Here is a 23,451-nt window from a genome sequence, read left to right as displayed (position 1 = left end):
GATCTTTCAAGAATCGATAGATTCTGGCATTGTATCGGATGACTAGAAAATTGCAAATGTTACTCCGTTATTGAAGAAGGGTGGGAGGCAGCAGAAAGGAAACTATAGACCTGTTAGCCTGACGTCAGTGGTTGGGAAGTTGTTGGAATCGATTGTCAGGGATGAGATTATGGAGTACCTGGAGGCACAAGACAAGATGGGCCAAAGCCAGCATGGTTTCCTGAAAGGAAAATCCTGCCTGACAAACCTACTGCAATTTTTTGAGGAAATTACAAGCAGGATCGACAAAGGAGATGCAGTAGACATGGTGTACTTGGAATTTCAGAAAGCCTTTGATAAGGTGCCACACATGAGGCTTCTTAGCAAGATAAGATCCCATGGAACTACAGGGGAGTTACTAGCATGGGTGGAGCATTGGCTGATCGGCAGAAAACAGAGAGGTCCCGTTCTAGCTGGCTACCGGTTACCAGTGGAGTTCTAAAGGGGTCGGTGTTGGGACCACTGCTTTTTATGATGTATATCGATGATTTGGACTATGGGATTAATGGATTTGAGGCTAAATTTGCCAATGATACAAAGATAGATGGAGGAGCGGGTAGTGTTGAGGAAACAGAGAGCCTGCAGAGAGACTTAGATAGCTTAGGGGAAAGGGCAAGGAAGTGGTAAATGAAATGCAATTTTGGAAAGTATATGGTCATGCACTTTGATGGAAGGAATAAATGGGCAGACTATTATTTAGATGGGGACAAAATTCAAAATGCAGAGATGCAAAGGGACTTGGGAGTCCTTGTGCAAGATACCCTAAAGGTTAACCTCCAGGTTGAGTCGGTGGTGAAGAAGGTGAATGCAATGTTGACACTCATTTCTAGAGGTAGAGAATATAAGAGCAGGGATGTGATTTTGAGGCTCTATAAGGCACTTATGAGAACACATTTGGAGTAATGTGTGCAGTTTGGGGCTCTTTATTTTAGAAAGGATATACTGACATTGGAGAGAGTTCAGTGAAGATTCACGAGAATGATTTCAGGAATGAAAGGTTACCAGATGAGGAACATCTGGCAGCTCTTGGGCTGTATTGCCTGGAGTTCAGGAGAATGAAGGGGGGATCTCATAGAAACATTCCAAATGTTAAAAGGTCTGAACAGATTAGATATGGCAAAGCTATTTCCCATGGTAGGGGAGTATAGGATAAGAAGGCACAACCTCAGGATTGAAGGATGTCCATTTAGAACAGAGATGCGGAGAAATTACTTTAGTCAGAGGGTGGTAAATCTGTGGAATTTGTTGCCATGAGCAGCTATAAAGGTCAAGTCATTGGGTGTGTTTAAGGCAGAGATAGATAGGTTTTTTATTAGCCAGGGCATCAAAGGGTATGGGGAGAAGGTAGGGGAATGGGGGTGACTGGAAGAATTGGATCTGCCCATGATTGAATGGTGGAACAGACTAGATGGGCTGAATGGCCTACTTCTGCTTCTACATCTTATGATCTTAATACTAAAAATATAGCTGATTATATTATTGATTTCGAATAAAAGTACATCTGTGTGTGTAAATACAAAATGGAACTTCCTGATGCTCTATTAGCTTTTAAGTTGTTGGATACCGCGTGTCAGAAATAAAGAACAGACAGCTAGCATTAACTGCAGGCACAGAACTTATATTTGCATCTATGAAATAAGCACTGAAGAGGATTTTTGGAGAAAAGGCTGTTAAGACAACAGTCGGAATTAGTTTGTGTCAGGAAACATACTTCACTGAACAGAAACAAGGGTATCGCAAGCATAGATTCCAGAAGGACCAGACAAGGGTATCTTAGCCTGGCACAAATCCAATAAACAATTACAGTAGGAGATCGATATGCATGGTATGGCAAAGTATTTTCCACTGGGCAAGTAACTGTCCGCACAGAACTGAACAAGTCAGGCTAACTGAAGAAAATAACAAATCTGAAGACCTATCTGAGTGCCATTTCACATTGTTTGTGAAAGAATCACTTACTAATGCAGAGGCATCTGAGGCAGAGGATTTTGATGATAGGGCCTCTAGGATCTGCTGTTATTGATGCAGCATGCAAGCACAGTGTCTGGAGAAAAATGGCTTGGAAGCTATGTGAGTGAACTAAACCAGAACGAGATGCATAAACTGGTCAACACAGTTACACCTAGTAGCAAAGCATTCACATTTGGAGGTGGAAAGATTGTACATTCCCCCAAAAGAGTGAAAATTCCCACAAAAATGAGGCAGACAAAATGTTACATTGAAACAGATGGTACCAGTAAACATTCCAGTACTCACGAGTAAACCTTCCCTGAAGAAAGCAGGAGCAGTACTGGATATGGAGAATGACCAAGTAACGATGTTTCAACAGCCAGTGTCTCTTGAGCTCACACCAGCTCTGAACATTACGGTGTGAACATTCTAGATAAAGACAGTGTGAGAATAAAGTACTGTCACACAAAACATGACCATAGATGAGAAATGCAAAGCATTGCTCAAACTTCACAAGCAGTTTGAACTTGCTTCAATTGATAGATTTCAGAAACTACTCAGGAATTCGGGAAACAATGATGCCGAGTATTTTTTTCATTCTAAAGCGGATAATTGACAGCTGGGAGACTGCCAAAAGTCTGGAAAGCCCAAGCCTAAGGTTGGTCTGCCACTAGCATCTGAATAAAATGAAACAGTAGCCGTAGAACTACATGAACTGGAGCAAGGAGTGGGGCATCTCCACATCACTGACGAGTTCACATGTTTCAGTGTTGGTTGCGTTGTAACTACAAAGAGAACCCCAGAAAGGGGAAAACAAACTTCATCCATTCCTAGATATGTGCACATGGCCCACTTATTCAGTAAAAATGGTGGTGAATTTAATAATGATGAATTCAGAGATATGGCAGAAAACTTTGGCATTGAAACAAAGACAACAGCAAAATACAGTCCTTGGAGTAATGGCCTTCTGTAGTGACACAATCAAACACTTACAGAAATAATGCTGAAGGTAAAGAAAAGCAACGGCTGTGATTGGAACACAGCCTTGGACTGGGCTCTTATGGTGAGGAAAACCATTCACAATGTACATGGCTATAGACCATATCAATTGATGTTTGGCCAGAATCCAAACCTTCCCTCTGTACTGGTTGGCAGACCACCTGCTCTGGGAGGCACTACAAGGAGCGAATGGGTTGGGAAACGTACTTCAGCACTGCATGCATCAAGGATGGCTTTCACTGAAGCAGAGGGATTAGGGAGAATTCAAAGAGTACTGAGGGCACAGGTCTGTCCTACAACTGACAAATATGACACAGGGGACAAAGTGTATTACAAAAGAGCAGACTGTGCAGAATGGAAAGGTCCTGGATTTGTCATTGGTCAGGATGGAGTTGTGGTATTGGCGAGACATGGAGGTACATATGTAAAACAGCATCACACCAGACTACATAAAACACATACTGAAGACAATCAGAACTCCGTGGCGAATGCCACAAAAATGAAAAGCACTTACCTAGCACACGGTCACATAGCACGGACAGGGATGAGGAGAGTGCAGCTAAGGACCCAACAGAATTGTTCAACAGTGGCACAGACAGTGCCGAAGAGAGTGCAGTTGGGGACTCAATAGAGTTGCTCAACGCTGGTACAGACAGTGCGGAAGGGAGTGCAGTTAAAAACTGAACAGAAATTATCACGAGTGCAAAGACAACATGGAAGTTTCAGTCTTAAAACAGGACAAGCTCTGAGATTTGTAGCCCAAAACACTGGTATCTCATACAAAGCTGAAGTCGTAGACGAGCAGGCAAAACCATTGGGAAATACAAAAGTTGGTACCACTTGAATTACCTAGAAACAGTCACGGTCGCTGGCACTACAGGGTCAGTCAACATGTTATGTGTAGACAGACTTCTTATTGAATCAAGTATATATCAGGCTGGACCATCTGACAAATATCAAGATGAAAATGTCCTAGTAACTAAAGAGGTGTCATTTGAATCTGCAAAACAGGATGACATCAGAAGTTGGAGAGCTAATGGAATGTTTGAGGAAGCCAGAGACATTGGCCAAAAGACTGAGTCTACAAGCTAGGTGTACACCCTAAAAGAAATCCTGACAGGAATTATACCAAAAGTACATCTGGAGGCCAGAGGGTTTGAGGAACTGAACATAGAAGAACTCCAAAAAGACTCGCCAACAAGTGCATCAGAGTCTCTCTGAAAATTTCTCTTAGTGATAAGGCAAAAGCATTGGCAATCCTATTGCATGGACATAAAATCCACATTCTTCCAGGGAATGGAGCTGTCACATGACATTTACTTTAAACCCCCCCTTCTGAAGCCAGAAGCAAAGGAACACTGTGGAAACTCAAAAAGTGTGTGTAAGGTCCAGCAGATGTATCGCTTTACTGGTATAAAATGTCAAGGAAATGATGTTGAAAACAGTTGGAAAGAAGTCACAAGTGGATCCAGCTGTTTTTTACTGGCAAGATTCAGGATATCATGCGATTAGAATACTTGCCTGTCATGTAGATGACTTCATCCGGGGAGGTGCACAAAAGTTTGCCACAACAGTTAACCCTCAGCTAAAGTCAGCCTTTCAGGCTGGGTGGGAGGAACATGACAGATTCTGTTCTGTAGGGATAGACATCCTTGCTGATGACAGAACAGCATAACTGCGCCAAGAAAGCTACATCAGTAATCTTCAGACAATCCGCATGGGATCCTCTCGTGCCACACAACGGGATGCACCCTTCAGTGAAGCTGAAGCTGAGCAGCTTAGGCCAAAGATACATCAGAATCTATGGGTGGCAAGGCAGAGCAGACCTGTTATCATGTTTGATGCCTGCAACTTGGCATCCAGCACAAAAATTTCCACAGTACAAACTTCACATTAGGAAAACAAGACAGTGGGCAGAATTCAATCTGAAAAAGTAGTCTTGAAGTTTCAACAGCTTGGAAAAGGTAACTGACTGAGACTCGTTGTCTTCAGTGAGGCCTCTTTTGGAAATCTTCCTGATGGTGGTACTCAAGGGAGAAGAGGGAAGATTTTCACCTTTCTATTGGCAATCAAAAAGGATCCAAAAGTTATATGGAGTACACTGGCAGGAGAAACCGTTGCAACGTCTGAAGGTGTTGACGAGGCTGTTTTTTTGGCCACACTCTAGCTGACTGTCTCACAAAGTAGGGAGCTCCAGCTCTTGTGCTGTTAAAGGCACTTAGTGAAGGGGTTTGGTACCTTAAGAATTGTATTAACTTCAAGGGTTAGAACTAATTCCCATATCCTAATGCACATTTGAATTGTTTGGACATTTGAATTGTCTTGAAATGTTTACAAATTAAATTTTTTTTAATATATACATAAAAAAGATGGGAGATTGTTGAGTTCTGTTCCTTTGGCCTACGTAAGTATCTAGTACGCATGCACACTCTCCCTGTTATGTGCGTCCGCATGTGTAGAGGGAGAAGAATTGTGGGATGTAAAGATGTTGGCCCTCAGGTATTAACCAGAGACGTTGGAAGAAAAATTGTTAAACAAAAAAAAAAGTCCTTGTTGTTTGGGCATTAACAGAAGGCTGCAATCTCAACCTTACAGATTGAGGTAGTGGAGACAGGCTCTTCCTATCCCTGTGCCAGCTGGCTCTCTGTAGATTTGTTTCATTTGTTACATGAAAGTTCAGTTTTCATAATCTGTACTATGACTTTCATCAAGAGGTTTAAATACAAGGTGGCTTATTCTTGACAGGATTACTTTACTTGTGTGTTTGCACACTCCAACCAGGGATCAGCTTTTGGAGCTGGGCTCTTCAGAGTTGCAAACCCAAATTATTATTTCAGGAAACACATGTACACTGGAACATTTGCTACATTAGCATCACTCATCAGAATAGACAGGTGGAGATCTTGCATTGTAAAAGGCAGTTGGAAGCTTGTAAGCTTATTTCAATTATTCCCAAAAGTGTCCTTTCAAACATTGATTTGACATTAACAAAGGCATACCATTACTTGCAAAAACAACATCAGGAAAGGGCAAGTTCTTCCAAAATTTACGTTACTGATTTCAATGCTGATTTATTGAATCAAACAAACTTTATTGATAAGCTTGCCTGATGCACTCAATTATTATGCAGACCTGAATCACAGAAGCCCAAGGCTGAGAACCCGGGTACCTACAACTTGAAAAGCTCAGAACGGAGATTGAAGAAACTCAGAATGTAGACCAGAGAAGCTTGGAACATGGTCTTGAGACACTTGGAACATAAACTCAAGGAACTCAGAATATGGACCTAAGAGTAGACGGCACTCTCACCTAAAGCTGACCAATATCAAGACACCACTGTTCAACCCCTGCTGGGTCCACTACTTGGCGGGGTTCTTCTGTTGTGGCATGTGCTGGCAGTATCGGAACACAGGTGGAGAGGAAAGACAGCTCCAATGTAGAGACGCTGACGAGTTTATCATAATAATTCCAAACAACCATCAATGGCTCGGCCGAGTGACACTGCGAGATGTAATATTCTCAGAACAAGGCTATCGTGTTTAGTGCTAATCAGGTATTCATTTAAATAACACAAGTAACACAGAATCCCTGAGCCTATCAAAATAAACTAACCAGGTTTAAACCAAAAGCATCAGGAGACCTCACTACAAAGAGCAGGTTGCCTAAGAATAACAAAAGAACTCTAAATGATTAGCAACACTCATTAAACAACAATTAACTAATTCAGCTGCTCTAAAAACCTCAGAGCCCAATGCTCTCCAGCGCCCCACACAGACCCAAAAAGCTCATTACGATTCTCTGACTGAAAAACAGCAGTGTATTTAACAAAAGGCACTCAAATGTTCCACTGTCTGCCAGTGGTGGAGGGAATGAATGTTTATGTATTGTATAGGGTACCAAGAAGATGGTTTGTTCAAACTAGTAAAATCTGTTGTTTGTTCAAGAACATGTATGCTGAGCCATAATGAAAAACTCACTTGCAGCAGCACCACAGTAGCACCAGAAGAACAGCATTTGCAAGAAAAACTTAAATTAATCATAAATTATACAACATTATAGAAGAAAAAACACAATTACACAAGAAAAAAATATAAACTCCATTACAGTGTAAAGTGCTCTTGGTGTTGGAATACTGAAATAGTGATTAAGGTTGTGCAGAGTGGTTTAACAGTTCTGCGGTGCTCCTAATTAAATTAAATTGAGCACCTGTAAGCACTAGGACAGAGGTAACACAGGAACATGGATTCTAAATTGTGGGCATAATCAGCGTTACTCAGCTGAATATAATTCATCATCATGGCTTGGCTTCGCGGATGAAGAATTAGGAAGGGGGCTGCCCACATCTGCTGCAGGCTCGCTGGTGGCTGACGAGGCCAATACGGGACAGGCAGGTCCGACCACAGCGGCTGCAAGGGAAATTCTGTTCTGGGTTTGGTGCTGCTGTGTCACGGTTCTTCCTCCTTCTCCTTTTGTCCTCAATGCCAGCCCTGAGTGTGTTCTCGAAGGAGGAGACAGACTGGGAATGGTGTGTCTCCAGACCTCGCGATTGGAGGCTAGGTTAGACCACTGGCGCTGGTCAATGTGACAGGCACCAACGGATTTCTTCAGAGAAGAAAAGTATTTTCTTCCCTGGAGAAATTCAGCGAAGTAGAAATAGCTACTTGGAGGTGATTCAATGTCAGAACAAAGGAAGCATTCAAAAAGAGATCTAAAGGATTCTAGATAAATAAGCTGCCAGAAAGATAAAGAGTAAGACTTGCAAATCTACAGCACCCCACCCAATGTAAAGATGTTAGAGTAAGTAAAAAAAAGAAACTAATTTTAGGTACCAAGTGCATAATAGAAGAGCGCAAAAAATGCAGGAGTAAAACCTAAAAGGAAATTTTATTTGAATGTGAAATAAAAATGCCACCAAACTTAATCAAATAAACCCCCCCCCCAAAACTGTGCACAAGTAAAGAGTAACTGGATATCTGATGAACGAACACGGCCTGCTTGGGATGTAAGTAACCATGGTGTGCAAATAAAGGTGTGGGCAGCTGTCTTCAAAAACAGCTTCCTCAAATACTTCTTTTAGTTAAGGAGCAAATCTGTAAAATGTTGAATTGGATAAATATAGCAAAAGAAGATGCTTTTCGAGACTTAGCATTTTTGGAAGTGAGTAATAGGCCATATATTCTTGATGGAATATATTCCATACTGACAAAAGAAGCAATTGAGAAAATTACAGAGGCTGTATATATATCTTTCTTAAATACAGGAGTGGTGTCAGAGATTGGGGGCAATGTATTTTTTTAAAAAAGGGAGAAAGAGATAAACGGGGTAGTTGCAGCCTATTTAGTTCAGTGGTTTTTGGATTGGAATGAATTCTGAGAACTAAAAGTCTTAACTTAAAGGTAAATGAAGAGCAAATATCACATGTTCTATCTGACTAAGCTGACTGAGTTTTTTTAAAAGAGAGTTAATGAAATCTACCTGGATTTTAGCAAGTCCCTATATTGAAGCTTGGTCAAATGAGTAATAATTAGCCCCTGAGATGAATAGAATCACAGGAGGAAAAGGGTAATGGCTGAGAGGTGTTTTAATGATGGTATCCTGGTATCGCTGAGATTCCAATAAGCTTAGACCCTCGCAGTTTGTTATGTGCAGTATTTTAATAACTTAAACTTGAGTGTCGATGGCATGATAGATGAGTTTGCCATTAGCGATATGATATATAGTGAGGAGGAAAGTTTAAATTGCAGGAAGAATTGAATTGTCTGGTGATTGGCAAATTAAGTTCTATCTGGAGAAGTGTGTAATAATGCACTTGGCAAGTTCCAAAAGCATAGCAATTCACAAAAGATGGAAGAACACAGAGTGGTGTGGAAGAACTGAGGGGCCATGAAGTGTTTCGCTGCAGATCTCTAAAAGTATTGAGATAAATCAATAACATAGATTTTAAAAAAGCACATTTTCTGCATAATTGTATTAATCAAGGCATAGAATACACACATAAGGTGGTTATGCAAGAATGTGAGTAATGTACAGTTCTGGCCACCACATTATGATCAGTGTGATCACTCTAGAGAGAGTGCAAAAAAGACATATGAGGACAGTGCCAGGATTTTAAAATTTTAGCGATGAGGCTAGGATTGTTACCTTTTGCAGCAGAAGCTAAGAGAGTCATACAGCTATGAGAGTCATGGATAGAATATCAGAAAGTCCTTTCTAATATAGGGGACATAGATTTAAAGTAGTTAATGGGATTCGAAGGGTGACAAGTCATGGGGGGGGGTGTCACAGAAATAGGCCCTTCAGCCCTTCATGTACCTGCCTTCTTTTATGCCAATCTACAATATTTCCATGTTGCTCAGGATCATGTCATTCTATGCCTAGCCTAATTAAGTGTGTCTGATGATTAAACAGAGTAATTTTATCTGTTCCAAATATTAACCATTCCTTGTGTCAATAAAAACATTCTCCTCAAATCCACTTTAAAATGTCTTTCTCTCACCTTATGCCAACGTCCTTTTGTTTCTTGACAAAGAAATGTATTTTTTGATCATCCAGAAGGTGGAAGCGATCTGGGACTCATTGCCTAAAAGTACGGTTCATCCAGAAACCATCATCACATTTAAAAAATACTAAAACATACTCTTGTAGAGCTATGGACCAAATGTGATATGGTGAGGTCAGATAGGGTGACTTTCCCACTTGGCATGGATATGATAGGCCAAAAGACCACCTTTAGTGTCAAATTTTCTTTTATTCTATCATTCGAGCACCACAGGATTATCAAGGTAGATCAATATCACTGTGAATTATGACTCTTTTACCTACAGCAAAATATTTAGCAAGGATTATGCATTAAAAATGCATCCCGATAAATATTTCCTTCATATTTTTGATGTGATTTTTTTAAAACATGTATTCACCACCAACTGTTTAAACTATATCATTTTCAGTTGTACTAATTGTTATATTTTTAAACAGCTTCTCTCAAAACCTATAACTAAACCTCTGCCGAGAACATAAATGTAGATTACCTCTATCATTGAAGATTCTAGAACTGAAGAAGATTTACATTAACAACTATTCTTGTGCTGCTGACAGTGATACTTTCGATCATTAAATAAGTACATCTTGCAAAAATTACAATCTAGTACCTGATTGGCTATACTCTTAAAGTTGAATCCAAGGTAAACTCCTTTTGGCTGTTTCTTCATGCCTTTTATTGGCATTTGCTTTCTACCATTTAAAGGCTGTTGTCTTCTTAATCTTTGGCTGTGGATGCAGAGTACGTTACAGTTTTACAGTTCAATCCACACTTTCATTTCAATCAAGATATCATTGACTCCAGATTACAACACATATCTTAAAAGGTGATAAAATTGATACCTCATAATTGGAATTATTACCCTGCCTTGCATCTGTTCACATAAAGCAACCAAAGGCATTTTTTGCAAGGTGACACATAAGTTGCTCTCATATTAGAGTGCTTGATGTTGATAACATACAGACTTTGATTTATAATTAGTTAACAGTCAGAAAACAGGCTTAATGGGAATAAAATTGGCCATGTTTGGGTCAGGAGCCTGTGACCAGTGGGCTTTCATTGGACTTGCAATCAGGATGCCAGCTGCTGCCAATCTATATTGGTGAACTGGATGAAATCAAGTCTAAAATATTCAAGTTTGCTGTTGATAGAAACTAACATTTTGAAATAATAATAAGTATATGAACCAGGAGTGCAAACAGGCCACCTAGTCTTCAAGTGTTGTTGTGGATAGTGTGGAATGTTGTTGAGGTCTACAAAGGAACTTTTGATAGGATTCATAGCGGGGCTGAGAAGTGGCAGATGAAGTTCAACCTGGAAAAGTGTGAAGTGATTCACTTTAAAAAGTAAACTTTGAAGGCAGAATACAGGACCAATGGCAGGATTCTTAGCACTGTGGGGGAACAGAAAGATCCTGGGGTCAACGTCTACAGTTCCCTCAAAGTTGCAGCACAAGTTGATAGAGTTGTTAGAAGACTTGTGGTGTGTTGGCCCTCATTAGGGTACTAAGTTCAGTTGTAATGTCGCAGCCCTATAATATGCTGGTTACATCACAGTTGGAATATTGTATTCTGTTCTGGATGCCTCATTATAGGAAGGAAGTGGAAACTTCCCAGGGGGTGCAGAGGAAATTTACCAGGATGCTACCTGGATTGTAGAGCATGTCTTATGAGGATAGGTTGAATGAGCTAAGACTTCTCTCTTTGGAGCAAAGGAGGGTGACAGGTAACTTGATAGAGGTGTACAAGATGATAAGAGGCATAGAATGGCTAGATATCCAGAGAATTTTCCCAGGGTGGAGATGGCTAATATGAGGGGGTATAATTTTTAAGGTGATTGGAGGAAAGTATAGAGGGGGTGTCGGGGGTAAGGTTTTTACCCAGAGTGTAGGGTATGTGGAACATATTGCCAAGGGTGGTGGTAAAGGCAAATACATTTAAAATACTCTTAGATAAGCACATGGATAATTGGAAAATGGAGGGTTACGTGGGAGGGAAGAGTAGATTGCTTTGAAGGTTTAAAAAGTCAGTACAACATTGTAGGCCAATGAGCCTTACTGTGCTGTAATGTTCTATGTTCTATAAGATTGTTTCACTATTAAATAAGATTGTAGTTGACCTGATTCACATTCCTGCCCACCCCGGTAACCTTTCATCACCTGCATATCAAGAATCCACCTCTACCTTAAAACTTTGAACACATTCTTTCACTGATCTTTAAGGAAGATAACTTTTAAAGACTCATAATTCTTTGACAAAAAGAATCATCTCATCCCTATTTCCTATTTTGTAGCGTCACAGAGAAATACCCAGGAGAAACAGGCCATTTGGCCCACAAAGGATGTGCTGACCATTAAACACCTGTTTTTACATTAATCATTTTCTCTTCCCCACATTCCCATTAATTCTCCCCAGATTCTATCACTCATCTACCCACTAAAGGCAAGTTGCAGTGATCATTTAACCCAGCAATCCACACATTTTTTGGGGATGTGGGAGGAAACTGAAGCACCCAGAGGAAACCCACGGTTACGGGCAGAACTTGCAAACTTCATAAAGACAATACTGGAGTTCAGTATTGAACACAGGTCACTACAGCTCTGAGGAATCCAACGTCTTTAGGATCCTTCTTCCATTTGACAGAAGATAACCTCTCTCTCAGGTTTTCCGACTCCAAAGTTGAAACATACTGCAAATATACTCAGACTTAGTAAAAACTTCTTTAGTTAAGTCTGCCAAAGGTCTTCTAAGTACAGCAAGAGTGAGATGCTCGGACTAAGTGTTGTAGTGACCTAGTTTTGCAAAATGTCCTGATGTCTGTGTCACATATGTCCTGTATGGGAGAACCATCCCTCTGGAAGAAGGAGATGTCATGGAGGTAAATGAACAGAGCTTTTTCACACTTGAAATTTAGCTCGGGAATCAATACTCTCTGCAAAATCAGCTGTTTGTATTACGGGATGAAGCTCACCCTGAAAATCATTAGGTATAGTCCAGAAGTTATCCTCTTGATGTGAGTACAGCCTGAAATATCACTATTTTCTTGTTTCTTTTCTGAAATATCTTCACCACTATAAATTTCAGAGACAATGGGTGGCGATGTTGAGAATGTTACCAGAATATGTGCCATTGCATATTCCACTCTTGCTAAAAACTCGACTTTCTTGGCTCAAGTTGATCTGATACATATTTCCACTTCACTTCATTATATCTTACTCAACTAACATATTTGCTTCTGATTTCATTGACTCTTAGAATTGGGAGTTTAAGCTGTGAGACAAGTAAGCTATGTTCTTTGCTTTAATCTTAGACAGCATTTCTGATGCTTTAACTCAAACCAAGTATTATTCTGTTTGATATGATCTACAGGGATTAGTGTTTGCCAGAAGACCTCCATCTCCATCTGGATTTACATTTAGAATGTAGGCTGCATTCCATCATCTCTAATTTTGCTGTTGTCTTTAGATTATTTTGTTCTTGTTATTGCATCCTTATCCACAGTTTATGATCTCTGAGAGTGATCAAAATCATAAATTGCATATGCAGGGGCTTTAGTGTTATCAAGGATCCCACCCACCCATCCAGTATCCTCTTTGACTTTCTACCATCAGGCAGGGAGACTCCAATGCATAAAGACAAGAATGGTCAGGATAGGAAAGTTACTTCCCTCAGACCATTCAGCTTCTGAACTCCCTGCATTCGAAGTTCCACTGGATAATTTGTACAGTATCCTACAGTAGTTAATTTATGCACTTTACCTATGCATTATGCATTTGTAGATTTAATTCTTATTCTGTTACATTATTAGGTGTCATATGTGTGCAATGTGCACTTCTGTGCTTCACATCTTGGTTGGGGAAATGTCTCATTTGACAGTATACATGTATATAGTTAAATGAAATAAATTGTCTTGAATTGTGATTACTGGGGTTTTGAAGAAAACCAGGTAAGTCGTACCTTCTCGGTGACAATCAACCTATACTTGTGTTAATGATCAGATCTTGAGTGACACTATGACATATAATGCTGGTGTCTGCAACAGATAAATAGATTGGCGATACAAAATCCAGATCTCCGGTCGTTATTGACCATCTTTTCCCTCACCAGTGTCGTAATGACCCAGAAAAAAAAGATAACTTTTCTTCATGTGGTATATGCTCTAGGAGTTTTATTTCTTGGAGCTCACAATCTAAACCAGATTATTTAGTCACTTCTTAAAGGACTTTCAGAACATGATCAGGACAAGCAGCACCTATGGAAAGGAATAAACAGTCCATATTTCAGGCCAAGACCCTTCTTTGAGACTGTCGACTGTTTATTCCTTTCCACAGATGCTAACCTGACCTGCTGAGTTCCTCCTGTATTCTGTGTGTGTTGCTCTGAATTTCCAGTTTTTGCAGTATCAATTTCAAATTGAGAACATTACATCATTTACGTCTCTTACCTGAGGGTTTTGGGAAGGTGTTCCAATATCTAAACTAAGATTGTGAAACTGCAATATATATTTCCAGGACAGGATGGTGTGCAGGAATTGGTGTCCCTGTGTGCCTTAAGCCCTTTGATGGTCATTTTAGGAGATACAGTTTAAGCGGCTGTTGCAGTAAATGTTGCAGACGATACATCCTGCAGCCATACTACACTGATGATGAAGGGAATGAATCGTTGTGGTGATGGATGGTGTGTCAATACTGGGGGTTGCTCTGCCCTTGAAAGTGTTGACCATCATGAGTGTTGTTGGAGCTATACTCACCCAGCTGAGTGGAAATATACCTCCACTCTTCTAATTTGTGTATTGTAGATGGTGGAAATTCTTTGTAGCAGCACTCCAAGATAGTCAGCCTCCAGCCTGCTCCTGTAGCCATGGAATTTATATGACCAGTCCACTTAAGTTTCTGGTTAATGTTGAGCCATGGAATATTGGAGACGGTGGGGGCTTGTTAATGTTCATGCCATTAATGCCAAGAAAAAGCAATTAAACTTTGTTTTCCTGTAGATGGTAATTACCTGGAATTATTATGATATGAACATTACTTGCCATTTATTAGCCCATGCTTCAGTATTATTTGGGCCTTTCGTGATACATATGGATGTGTGTTTTAAATTTCTTCAAATTCTATGCCAGCCTCCAGCAGAAAGTACTACTACTACTACTACGTCGACTCAGGCCTAGGGGGCTGGCATCGGGCACGATGATGGACTCTCCACTTCTCCCTCTCCCTCATCAGTCTGTTCAGTTCATCTACATTAGCCGCACCACTGTCTTCTAGGAGCGTGTTGACCATAGTCTTGGGAGGGCGCCCAGGGTTCATCCTCCCATGCTTGGACTCCCATATGATGACTAGGCTGGCAGGTAGCTCAGGGTGGCATAGACAGTGCCCCGCTAGTTGCAGTCTTCTCGCCTCGATTTTGGTGGTGAGCGTCGGTAGGTCGTTATAGAGCTCGACGTTCGTCACGTGCTGTTGCCAACTCACGTCAAGAGCCATCTGGAGCATTCGTGTATAGCAACCATCCAGAGACTTTCGCATAGTCTTGGTGAGTGTCCACGTCTCACATCCGTACGTGAAAATGGACTCTATGACTGCTATGAAAATCCTCTTTTTAAGCCCTCTTGTCAGGTTCGACTTCCAGATTTCCTTCATGTTGTTCATAGCCCTCCATGCTAGCGCCTCCCGTATCTTTATGTCCTTCTCTGGACTCATCATTCTTGACCCAAGGTACTTGCAGTCAAAGACTTTCTTAACGGTATCATTCTTTACGGTCTTGAGAATACCTTCGTCGCAGTTAAACACCATGTACTCTGTCTTTTTAGCGCTTAGGTGAAGTCCAGCAGAAAGTAAACAGGGACTTAATATGCAGCTTGTCTACCAGGGACATCCTGATCATTTTTTTTCTTTTAAATATCCAATCTATATCAAATAACATATTACTTTTATCCAGTTTTTCTTTCTCCTTGTTTCCTCTTATGGCCAAGCTCAAGCACATATTTGTTGCCCCTGGGTTCACATAAAAGAAGGCCAAGGCATAACACATTTCCACTCGCATGGCTTATTGACAAAACTCTATAAGTACATTACTGAATGGAACTGAGTCAACTGGGATGAGAATGTCTGAGAGTTCAATATCAGGAAGTGAAACGAGAAAGCTGGCTCAGCTTCCTGTTCTCACAACACTCATTAATGCTTCTGGCAGCCACAAGTAGATGTCATATGTATAGCGCTGTGGTGTTAAAACCTACCGAAGCAAGCTTGTTGCACAGGAGATTTTCAGATACAAATAATCATTTTAGAATTAACATTTTTGACAAAGATGAATCTACTGAAGCGATTTTCACATACAAATAATCACTTTCGAATGAATCTTGTTTTGACAAGTGTGAACTCTAATGGCTGACTTACACTGGGGGTTGCTTGGCCTGCGGATTGGGTACAGATATCGTTAGGGTAGAGTTGGTAGATGACCACTGCTGCCACCTAGAGAAGCAGATATAAAGAAATTAGTCTGCAGCCTGTGTGGTTTAATCTTTATAAATGCATATCTGAAAGATCTGCTAATCTGTACCAAAAAATTATCTCAGAGTCGTAGAGGGAAACAGCATAGAAGCAGGCTGTCAGTCATTGAGCGCGTGCTGATCATCAACCAGTTACTTACACTAATCCAACTTTTTATTTTTCCCAGATTCTTATCAAATTCCTAGAGGTTCTGTACTGACCAATGCACTAGGGACAATTTACGGCAACTTTCCTTAGGATGCAGCAGGAAACCGGGGTACCTGGAAGGAGAACGTGCAAACTGCATATTGAATCTTTGCCCAGCAAAACCTGTTTTCTAATCAATGTATAAATGTGAGCAGTCAGCATTGTTTCACTAGCCTTCAGTGAAAATATTAGCTGTTGAAACAAATCAAAAAGCTGTAGGTATGAAACAAAAACAGAAAGTGCTGGGGAACACTCAGTGGGGAGGCAACATCAGTGAAAAGAGAAAGTTATTATTTCAAAGCCAGGAACCTTTTTCAAAACTGGGAAAGAAAATCCCATTCCCATTCTGATATGTCTATCCACGGCCTCCTCCACTGTCAAGATGAAGCCACACTCAGGTTGGAGGAACAACACCTTATATTCCGTCTGGGTAGCCTCCAACCTGATGGCATGAACATCGACTTCTCTAACTTCCGTTAATGCCCCATCTCCCCTTCGTACCCCATCCCTTATTTATTTATTATTATTATATTCTTTCTCTCTCTCTTTTTCTCCCTCTGTCCCTCTCACTATACTCCTTGCCCATCCTCTGTGATTCCACCCTCCCTCTTTCTTTCTCCCTAGGCCTCCCGTCCCATGATCCTTTCATATCCCTTTTGCCAATCACCTGTCAGCTCTTGGCTCCATCCCTCCCCCTCCTGGCTTCTCCTATCATTTTGGATCTCCCCCTCCCCCTCCCCCTCCTCTCCCACTTTCAAATCTCTTACTATCTCTTCTTTCAGTTAGTCCTGATGAAGGGTCTCAGCCCAAAACGTCAACTGAACCTCTTCCTAGAGATGCTGCCTAGCCTGCTGCGTTCACCAGCAACTTTTAAGTGTGTTGCTTGAAATTCCGGCATCTGCAGATTTCCTCATGTTTGCGAAAGAAAATCATGTTAGTTTTCAGATGGAGAAAAGATTGAGGAAGGACGAATAAAATCAAAGGAATATCTCTGGTGATCAAGAGATGTTTTTGGGGGGGGAGGGGGTAAATGTTTATTGTGTGGGCTCACCCTAACAATCCTATCCATTCCTTCCCTACCTTCTAGCCCTAATGAAAACAAATTTGCTTTTCTCTGACCTGTAGTGTTAACTGCTTCAGTTCCACAGATGTTACCTGTCCTGCTGAGTGTTACCAGCATTGTCTATTCTTATTTTAAATAAAATATTATAAGCTCAAATTCAGTTTCACATTTTATCATACAGATTGATACTTAAATGCTACACTATTCAAGATATCTAATTTTATGTGAGATGTTAAATAAAATCAATACTTGGTGCTTTGGAATGCAGTGTGACCTCATCTTAGTACTGTCTTCAGTTTTAGGCACAAATATTACTAATTACCTAATCTTGGAAAGAAAAGCCATATAAATCATCAGAATGCACCAAAGGCTGTATAGGAATGGCAAATAATATAGGAATGGTTTGTATTAATTTTCAGCTTAGAAGACAGATGAGAGAGCTAGGCAATGCAGTTAAATTTACAAAGGGGGTCAATAGCATATGTCGAGAAAATGTATAACTTATGTTGGGGAAATCAGGATAATGACATAATAAAACCAGAACTTTAAAACCACAGATGAGCTTTAGAGTGATAGAGTAACACAACATGAAATTAAGGCCTTCAGTCCAACTCAGCCATGCAGATCTAGATGCCCATCTTTACTAGAAGTTTGCTGATGTTTGTCCCATACTTTGGTTGTTTTATAAAAGTACAGGATCATGTAAATTTTGAATTCTTCCCTAGATGCTGGATTTTATTCCAACTGCTGGACAAAACTTACTTTTTTCAAAACTGGGATATTTTGAATAGTAGGAGCTTGAGAAGATATTGAAAGATGCAGGAATAAAGTCGAGATAATGATTAGCTATGATCCAACACAATCATGATGGCCTTCATAATATTTTTTAATAATATTTTTAATTTATTTTTACAAGCAAACAAAAAACAAAAAAAATACAGCACATCCACAAAAAACCACAACCATAACAAAATCGAATTAAATATTAAGCAGCAAAAGGGAGAGAAACATAATGCCTTCATAATGTTAGTCATTAATTGATGAAGAGGAATGGTCTGACATTTTGACCAACATTTAACCGTGACTCAACATCATTAAAATTACCTACTTATTTATCTCAATGTTAATAGTTACACTTTAATGCACCATAGCTGTTCTGTTTGCCTGCACTACAAGAGACAAGGTTTCAAAAATAATTAATTACTATACACTTGTCAAACCTTTTTTTGAATGGAAGGCATTGTTTCTTAATTAGTTGATGTAGCAGAATAATTAGAAACTCCCTCTGGTGGTCTGACGATGTCAAAAAAGTAGAATCACACAGCAGCTTGTGTTGTACTGCTCAACTATGAATGTTGTGTTACTAAGTGTTTGTTCACATTTAAAGAAGTTATTGAGATAATTGGTGGCTGTAGAGTGAAAAAAATAACTAGCATGATATACGGGTGAGTGTTGCTTGCTTTTGATAAGAACGTTAACTTCTTTTTTCTCTGGAATTCTGCAACTGGATTTGCAGATTCAGTTTTCAAAATTGCAGCAGTCATATTGAGCCATAGTACAAGTACAACTGTTTCTTTAAATCATTCAATAAAATGATGGATTGAGTTAAGAAGAAAATATGGAACAGTATATTCAATTGCAAATAAATCTGCAGAGGTCCATTGTGAAGGACAATGTTGCCATGACATACTGTACCATTTTGCTTGCTCTGTACAAAACTGAATGCAAGGCACTTGGCGTGTTGGTTAAACTAAATGAAGAGCATGAGTACATCCCCCTCCTACTCCTATCACTTGCACAGTATTGTGTAGTGGTATAAGTTTAACAGCAGGAATCAGCATCCAGATTTAAACTGTTGCAGACTTCACGGCTAGTGGATTGCTCAACACGAGTATAGAACAGATTTGGAGATGTTGCAGAATACATACATTGTGTAATCCAAGATGTATATATATTCAAAGGAGGCAGCTAAATGAGAATTAATGGAATTAAAAGTATCATCTGATGCTCCCTAGGTAATGATGACAGGGGTCAATCGAGCATAGAATTTACAAAATTACCCAGCAAAGGTTCCAAGTAAATAAAGATAGAGCCAACCCTGGAGCATCTTCAGGAAACTAGAAAGGAAGCTGTTACCCTTGTGTCAGCATTTGACAGGGAGTTAAGTATTGCCAGACCAAAAGGGTTAGTGTGACATCATTGTGGCATCATGAGATATTTGCTAACAAATGGCTTCAAAGGCTATTACAAACGGCATTGTTTACATAAATAAATTGTTTAGACAAAGGTAAAAACTATATTGAAGCCTTCTATACAGCAGTATATATTGCAAGGTAGAGTGTGAATGGAATGACACCAGAGATAGAGCAACAGTGAGGTGTTGCCAGGAATTGTCTTCAATTGTGGCTTTGATTTGGTTTTGCATTAATGTTCAGAATGTATATTTTCTTCATCTTAGAGCATGATATAATTTATATTCTGTGTGTTCCTACGTGCCTGTGATGTTGCTGCAAGTTTCGCAGTGTAGTCTACCTCATCATATATGTGCACTTGAGAATAAACTCAATTTGAACTTAAGTGACATTACCCAGATCATGTGTTGATACTCAAGGCTTTCTTTCAAACTTTGACAAGATCTGGAAATTTGGAATATTTCACAATTAAATGCCATCCATTTCCCCTACCACGGGGGATTTCTGTGATTATTTTGATAGCAGTATACATTCTACCTCAGGCCAATGTCAATCAGGAGTGTGGCTTCAGCTTTACGGTAGAGGAGGCTGTGGATAGACATATCAGAATGGGAGTGGGACCTGGAATTAAAATGTGTGGCCACTGGGAGATCCTGCTTTCTGTAGCAGACAGAGCGTAGGTGTTCAGCGAAACGATCTCCCAGTCTGCGTTGGGTCTCGCCAATATATAGGTCACATCGGGACCACCGGACGTGTCATGGTCCGGTCCGTGAAGTCCATATTCCAGTCCACGGTCCGGTCCATCGACCCTTGCTCCAGGTTTTCCTGTCTACCCTGCTTCTGTTCTTGTTGAGCTCTAATTGAGGCAGCTGATGCTCGTTGGGGCTGGCTGCATAAATACCTTCAGAGACCAGGGTGTGGCTGTTGGATTGTTCTTGTCCTTACTCCTTGTATCCCTTCCTCTGCCTTCTGTTTCCTTGCCTGAAGCCTTGCCTTGTCTTGCCGGTAACTCTCGCCGCGCCTGTAGTTCTCGTTATGCCTTGTATTGCTTGAAGCCTTGTCTGGTCTTGCTGGTAGCTCTCGCCTCACCTCGCCTTCAGTCTTGTCCTGGAGCCATCCCGTACCTAGCTCCCTTCCTGTCCCTTGCCTCCGCCGGGTAAGTCAGGCTGTCTTGCCATTACCCTGCGGCTGGTTCTGTCACTCCGTCGGGTAAGCCAGGCCGTATTGCCATTACCTACGGTTGGTTCTGTCCCTTCCTGTCCCTTGCCTCCGGTAGGTAAGCCAGGCCGTATTACCATTACCTACGGTTGCTTCTGTCCCTTCCTGTCTCTTGCCTCTGTCGGGTATGCCAGGCCATATTGCTGTTATCTACGGTTGGTTCTGTCCCTTCCTGTCCCTTGCCTCTGTCGGGTGGTGAACTGCACCCTGCCCAGGAGTACCGCGCCCTGCCCAGGAGGAGCCTCCAGTCTCCAGCCAAGTCTCTAGCCTCCAGCCTCCTGCCTCCTGCCAAGCCTTGCCTCTAGTCTCTAGCCTCTAGCCTGACGACTCCAGCCTCCTGCCTCCTGCCAAGCCTCGCCTCAAGTCCCTAGCCTCTAGCCTCAAGCCTGAAGACTCCATCCTCCTGCCAAGCCTCACCTTAAGTCTCTAGCATCTAGCCTCAAGCCTGAAGACTCCAGCCTCCTGTCAAGCCTCGCCTCTAGTCTCTACCCTCAAGCCTGAAGACTTCAGCCTCCTGCCTCCTGCCAAGCCTCGCCTCTAGTCTCTAGCCTCAAGCCTGAGGACTCCAGCCTCATCCTGCCTGCCAGCCAAGCCTCATCCTTGCCTAGTTCTGGGGTCCGAGCCAGAGGCAAGACCCAGGTACTGGGTCCTTGTCCAGTCTCTGGCTCGGAGTCCAAGCCCGGGCTCCTAGCTCTCTTGTCCAGTCCTGCTCCGGGTTCCCAGTTTTCGTGTCCATATCCTTGCCCTCACACTGTATTCTAGTCCTGTCCCTAGTACTTCAGCGTCTGTGTCTTGCACTTGGGTCCGTTCCCAGCCACCGCCATATGACAGGACGCAGTATATCACCCAGCTGACTCACAGGTGAAGTGTCGCCTCACCTGGAAGGACTGTCTGGGGCCCTGAATGGTGGTAAGGGAGGAAGTGTAAGGGCATGTGTAGCACTTGTTCCGCTTACACGGATAAGTGCCAGGAGGGAGGTCGGTGTGGATGGATTGGGGGGACGAATGGACAAGGAAGCTGCACTCAGGTTGGAGGAACAACACCTTATATTCCGTCTGGGTAGCCTCCAACCTGATGGCATGAACATTAACTTCTCTAACTTCTGCTAATGCCCCACCTTCCTCTCGTACCCCATCTGTTATTTATTTATATACATTCTTTTTCTCTCTCTCCTTTTTCTCCCTCTGTCCCTCTCACTATACCCCTTGCTCATCCTCTGGGTTTTCCCCCCTCCCCCTTTTCTTTCTCCCTTGGCCTCCTGTCACATGATCCTCTCATATCCCTTTTGCCAATCATATGTCCAGCTCTTGGCTCCATCCCTCCCCCTCCTGTCTTCTCTTATCATTTTGGATCTCCCCCTCCCACTTTCAAATCTCTTACTAGCTCTTCTTTCAGTTAGTCCTGACGAAGGGTCTCGGCCTGAAACGTCAACTGTACCTCTTCCTAGAGATGCTGCCTGGCTGCATTCACCAGCAACTTTGATGTGTGTTGCTTGAATTTCCAGCATCTGCAGATTTCCTCATGTTTGCAGTACCTTGGAAGTACCTTTTATTGTTTTACAACATTGAATCACAGTGAATTTAATTTGGCATTTTTGACACTGGTTAACAGAAAGACTCGTGTCAATGTGAAAACAGATCTCTACAAAGTGATCAAGTCTAATTATAAATATAAAACACAAAATAATTGATTGCACACTCAAAATGCTGGAGGAACTCAGCAGGTCAGACAGCATCTATGGAGAAAAGTAAATTGACATTTTGACTCGATTTGCTTGGATTTCCAGCATCAGCAGATTTTCTCTTGTTTGTAAATAATTGATTAGTTCAATGGAGATCACCTGCGTGCAGTCAAGCTGTCTCAGCTGATTGTAGTAACAATACACCTGTATCTGGAAGCTCTAACTGCTGGTGAGTCAGTATCCTGGCAAAAACTACACCATGAAGACAAAAGAACACCCCAAGCAACCCTACAAAAATGTTATTGAAAAGCACAAGTCAGGATATGGATGCAATAAAATTCCCAAGTCACTGAGTATCCCTTGGAGTACAGTTAAGTCAATCATCAAGAAATGGAAAGAGTATGGCACAGCTGTAAATCTGCCTAGAGCAGGCTGTCCTCAAAAACTGAGTGGCCATGCAAGAAAGAGAGAAGTGAGGGAGACCACCAATAGACCTATGACAATTCTGAAGGAGTTTCAAGCTTCAGTGGCTGAGATGGGAGAGATTGCGCATACAACAACTGTTGCCCGGGTGCTTCACCAGTCGCAGCTTTATGGGAGAGTGGCAAAGAGAAAGCCACTGTTGAAAAAAACTCACATGAAATCTCAGCTAGTGTTTGCCAATAGGCGTATGGGAGACTCTGAAGTCGGCTGGAAGAAGTTCAATGGTTTGATGAAAACAAAATTAAGCTTTTTGGCCATCGGACCAAACACTATGTTTGCCAAACAGCACACATCATCAAAAACACAACTTCCCTACCATGAAGCATGGTGGTGGCTGCATCATGCTGTGGGAATGCTTCACTGCAGCAGGTCCTGGAAGGCTTGTGAAGTTACAGGGCAAAATAAATGCAGCAAAATATAGGGGAATCCTGGAGGAAAACCCAATGCAGTCTGCAAGAGAACTGCAACTTGGGAGAAGATTTGTTTTCCAGCAAGACAATGACCCCAAGCATGCAGCCAAATCTACACAGGAATAGCTTAAAAACAACAAAGCTAATGTCCTGGAGTGGCCAAGTCAGAGTCTAGTCCTCAGTC

At 41.5% G+C, this 23,451-nt stretch overlaps 1 protein-coding gene across 2 annotated transcripts in view; it reads right to left on the bottom strand.

Annotated features, from left to right (window-relative positions):
- Window positions 1–23,451, bottom strand: part of LOC140204540 (UAP56-interacting factor-like) — an 82,498-nt gene that overhangs the window by 15,452 nt on the left and 43,595 nt on the right. Inside the window, exons 7-8 of one of the 2 annotated variants that reach the window (XM_072271251.1) lie at window positions 15,921–15,995; window positions 10,137–10,254 (exon numbers count right to left, since the gene is read on the bottom strand). In XM_072271251.1, coding sequence (XP_072127352.1) covers window positions 10,137–10,254; window positions 15,921–15,995 — 193 coding nt within the window. The remainder of the gene's footprint in view (window positions 1–10,136; window positions 10,255–15,920; window positions 15,996–23,451) is intronic. The other variant, XM_072271252.1, reaches the window with a different exon arrangement.

This window comes from Mobula birostris, chromosome 10 (genome assembly GCF_030028105.1).
Source record: "Mobula birostris isolate sMobBir1 chromosome 10, sMobBir1.hap1, whole genome shotgun sequence".
Taxonomy (NCBI): Eukaryota; Metazoa; Chordata; class Chondrichthyes; order Myliobatiformes; family Myliobatidae; genus Mobula; species Mobula birostris.
The sequence above is the reverse complement of the archived record's forward strand: the minus strand, read 5'-3'. Positions and strand labels throughout refer to the sequence as shown.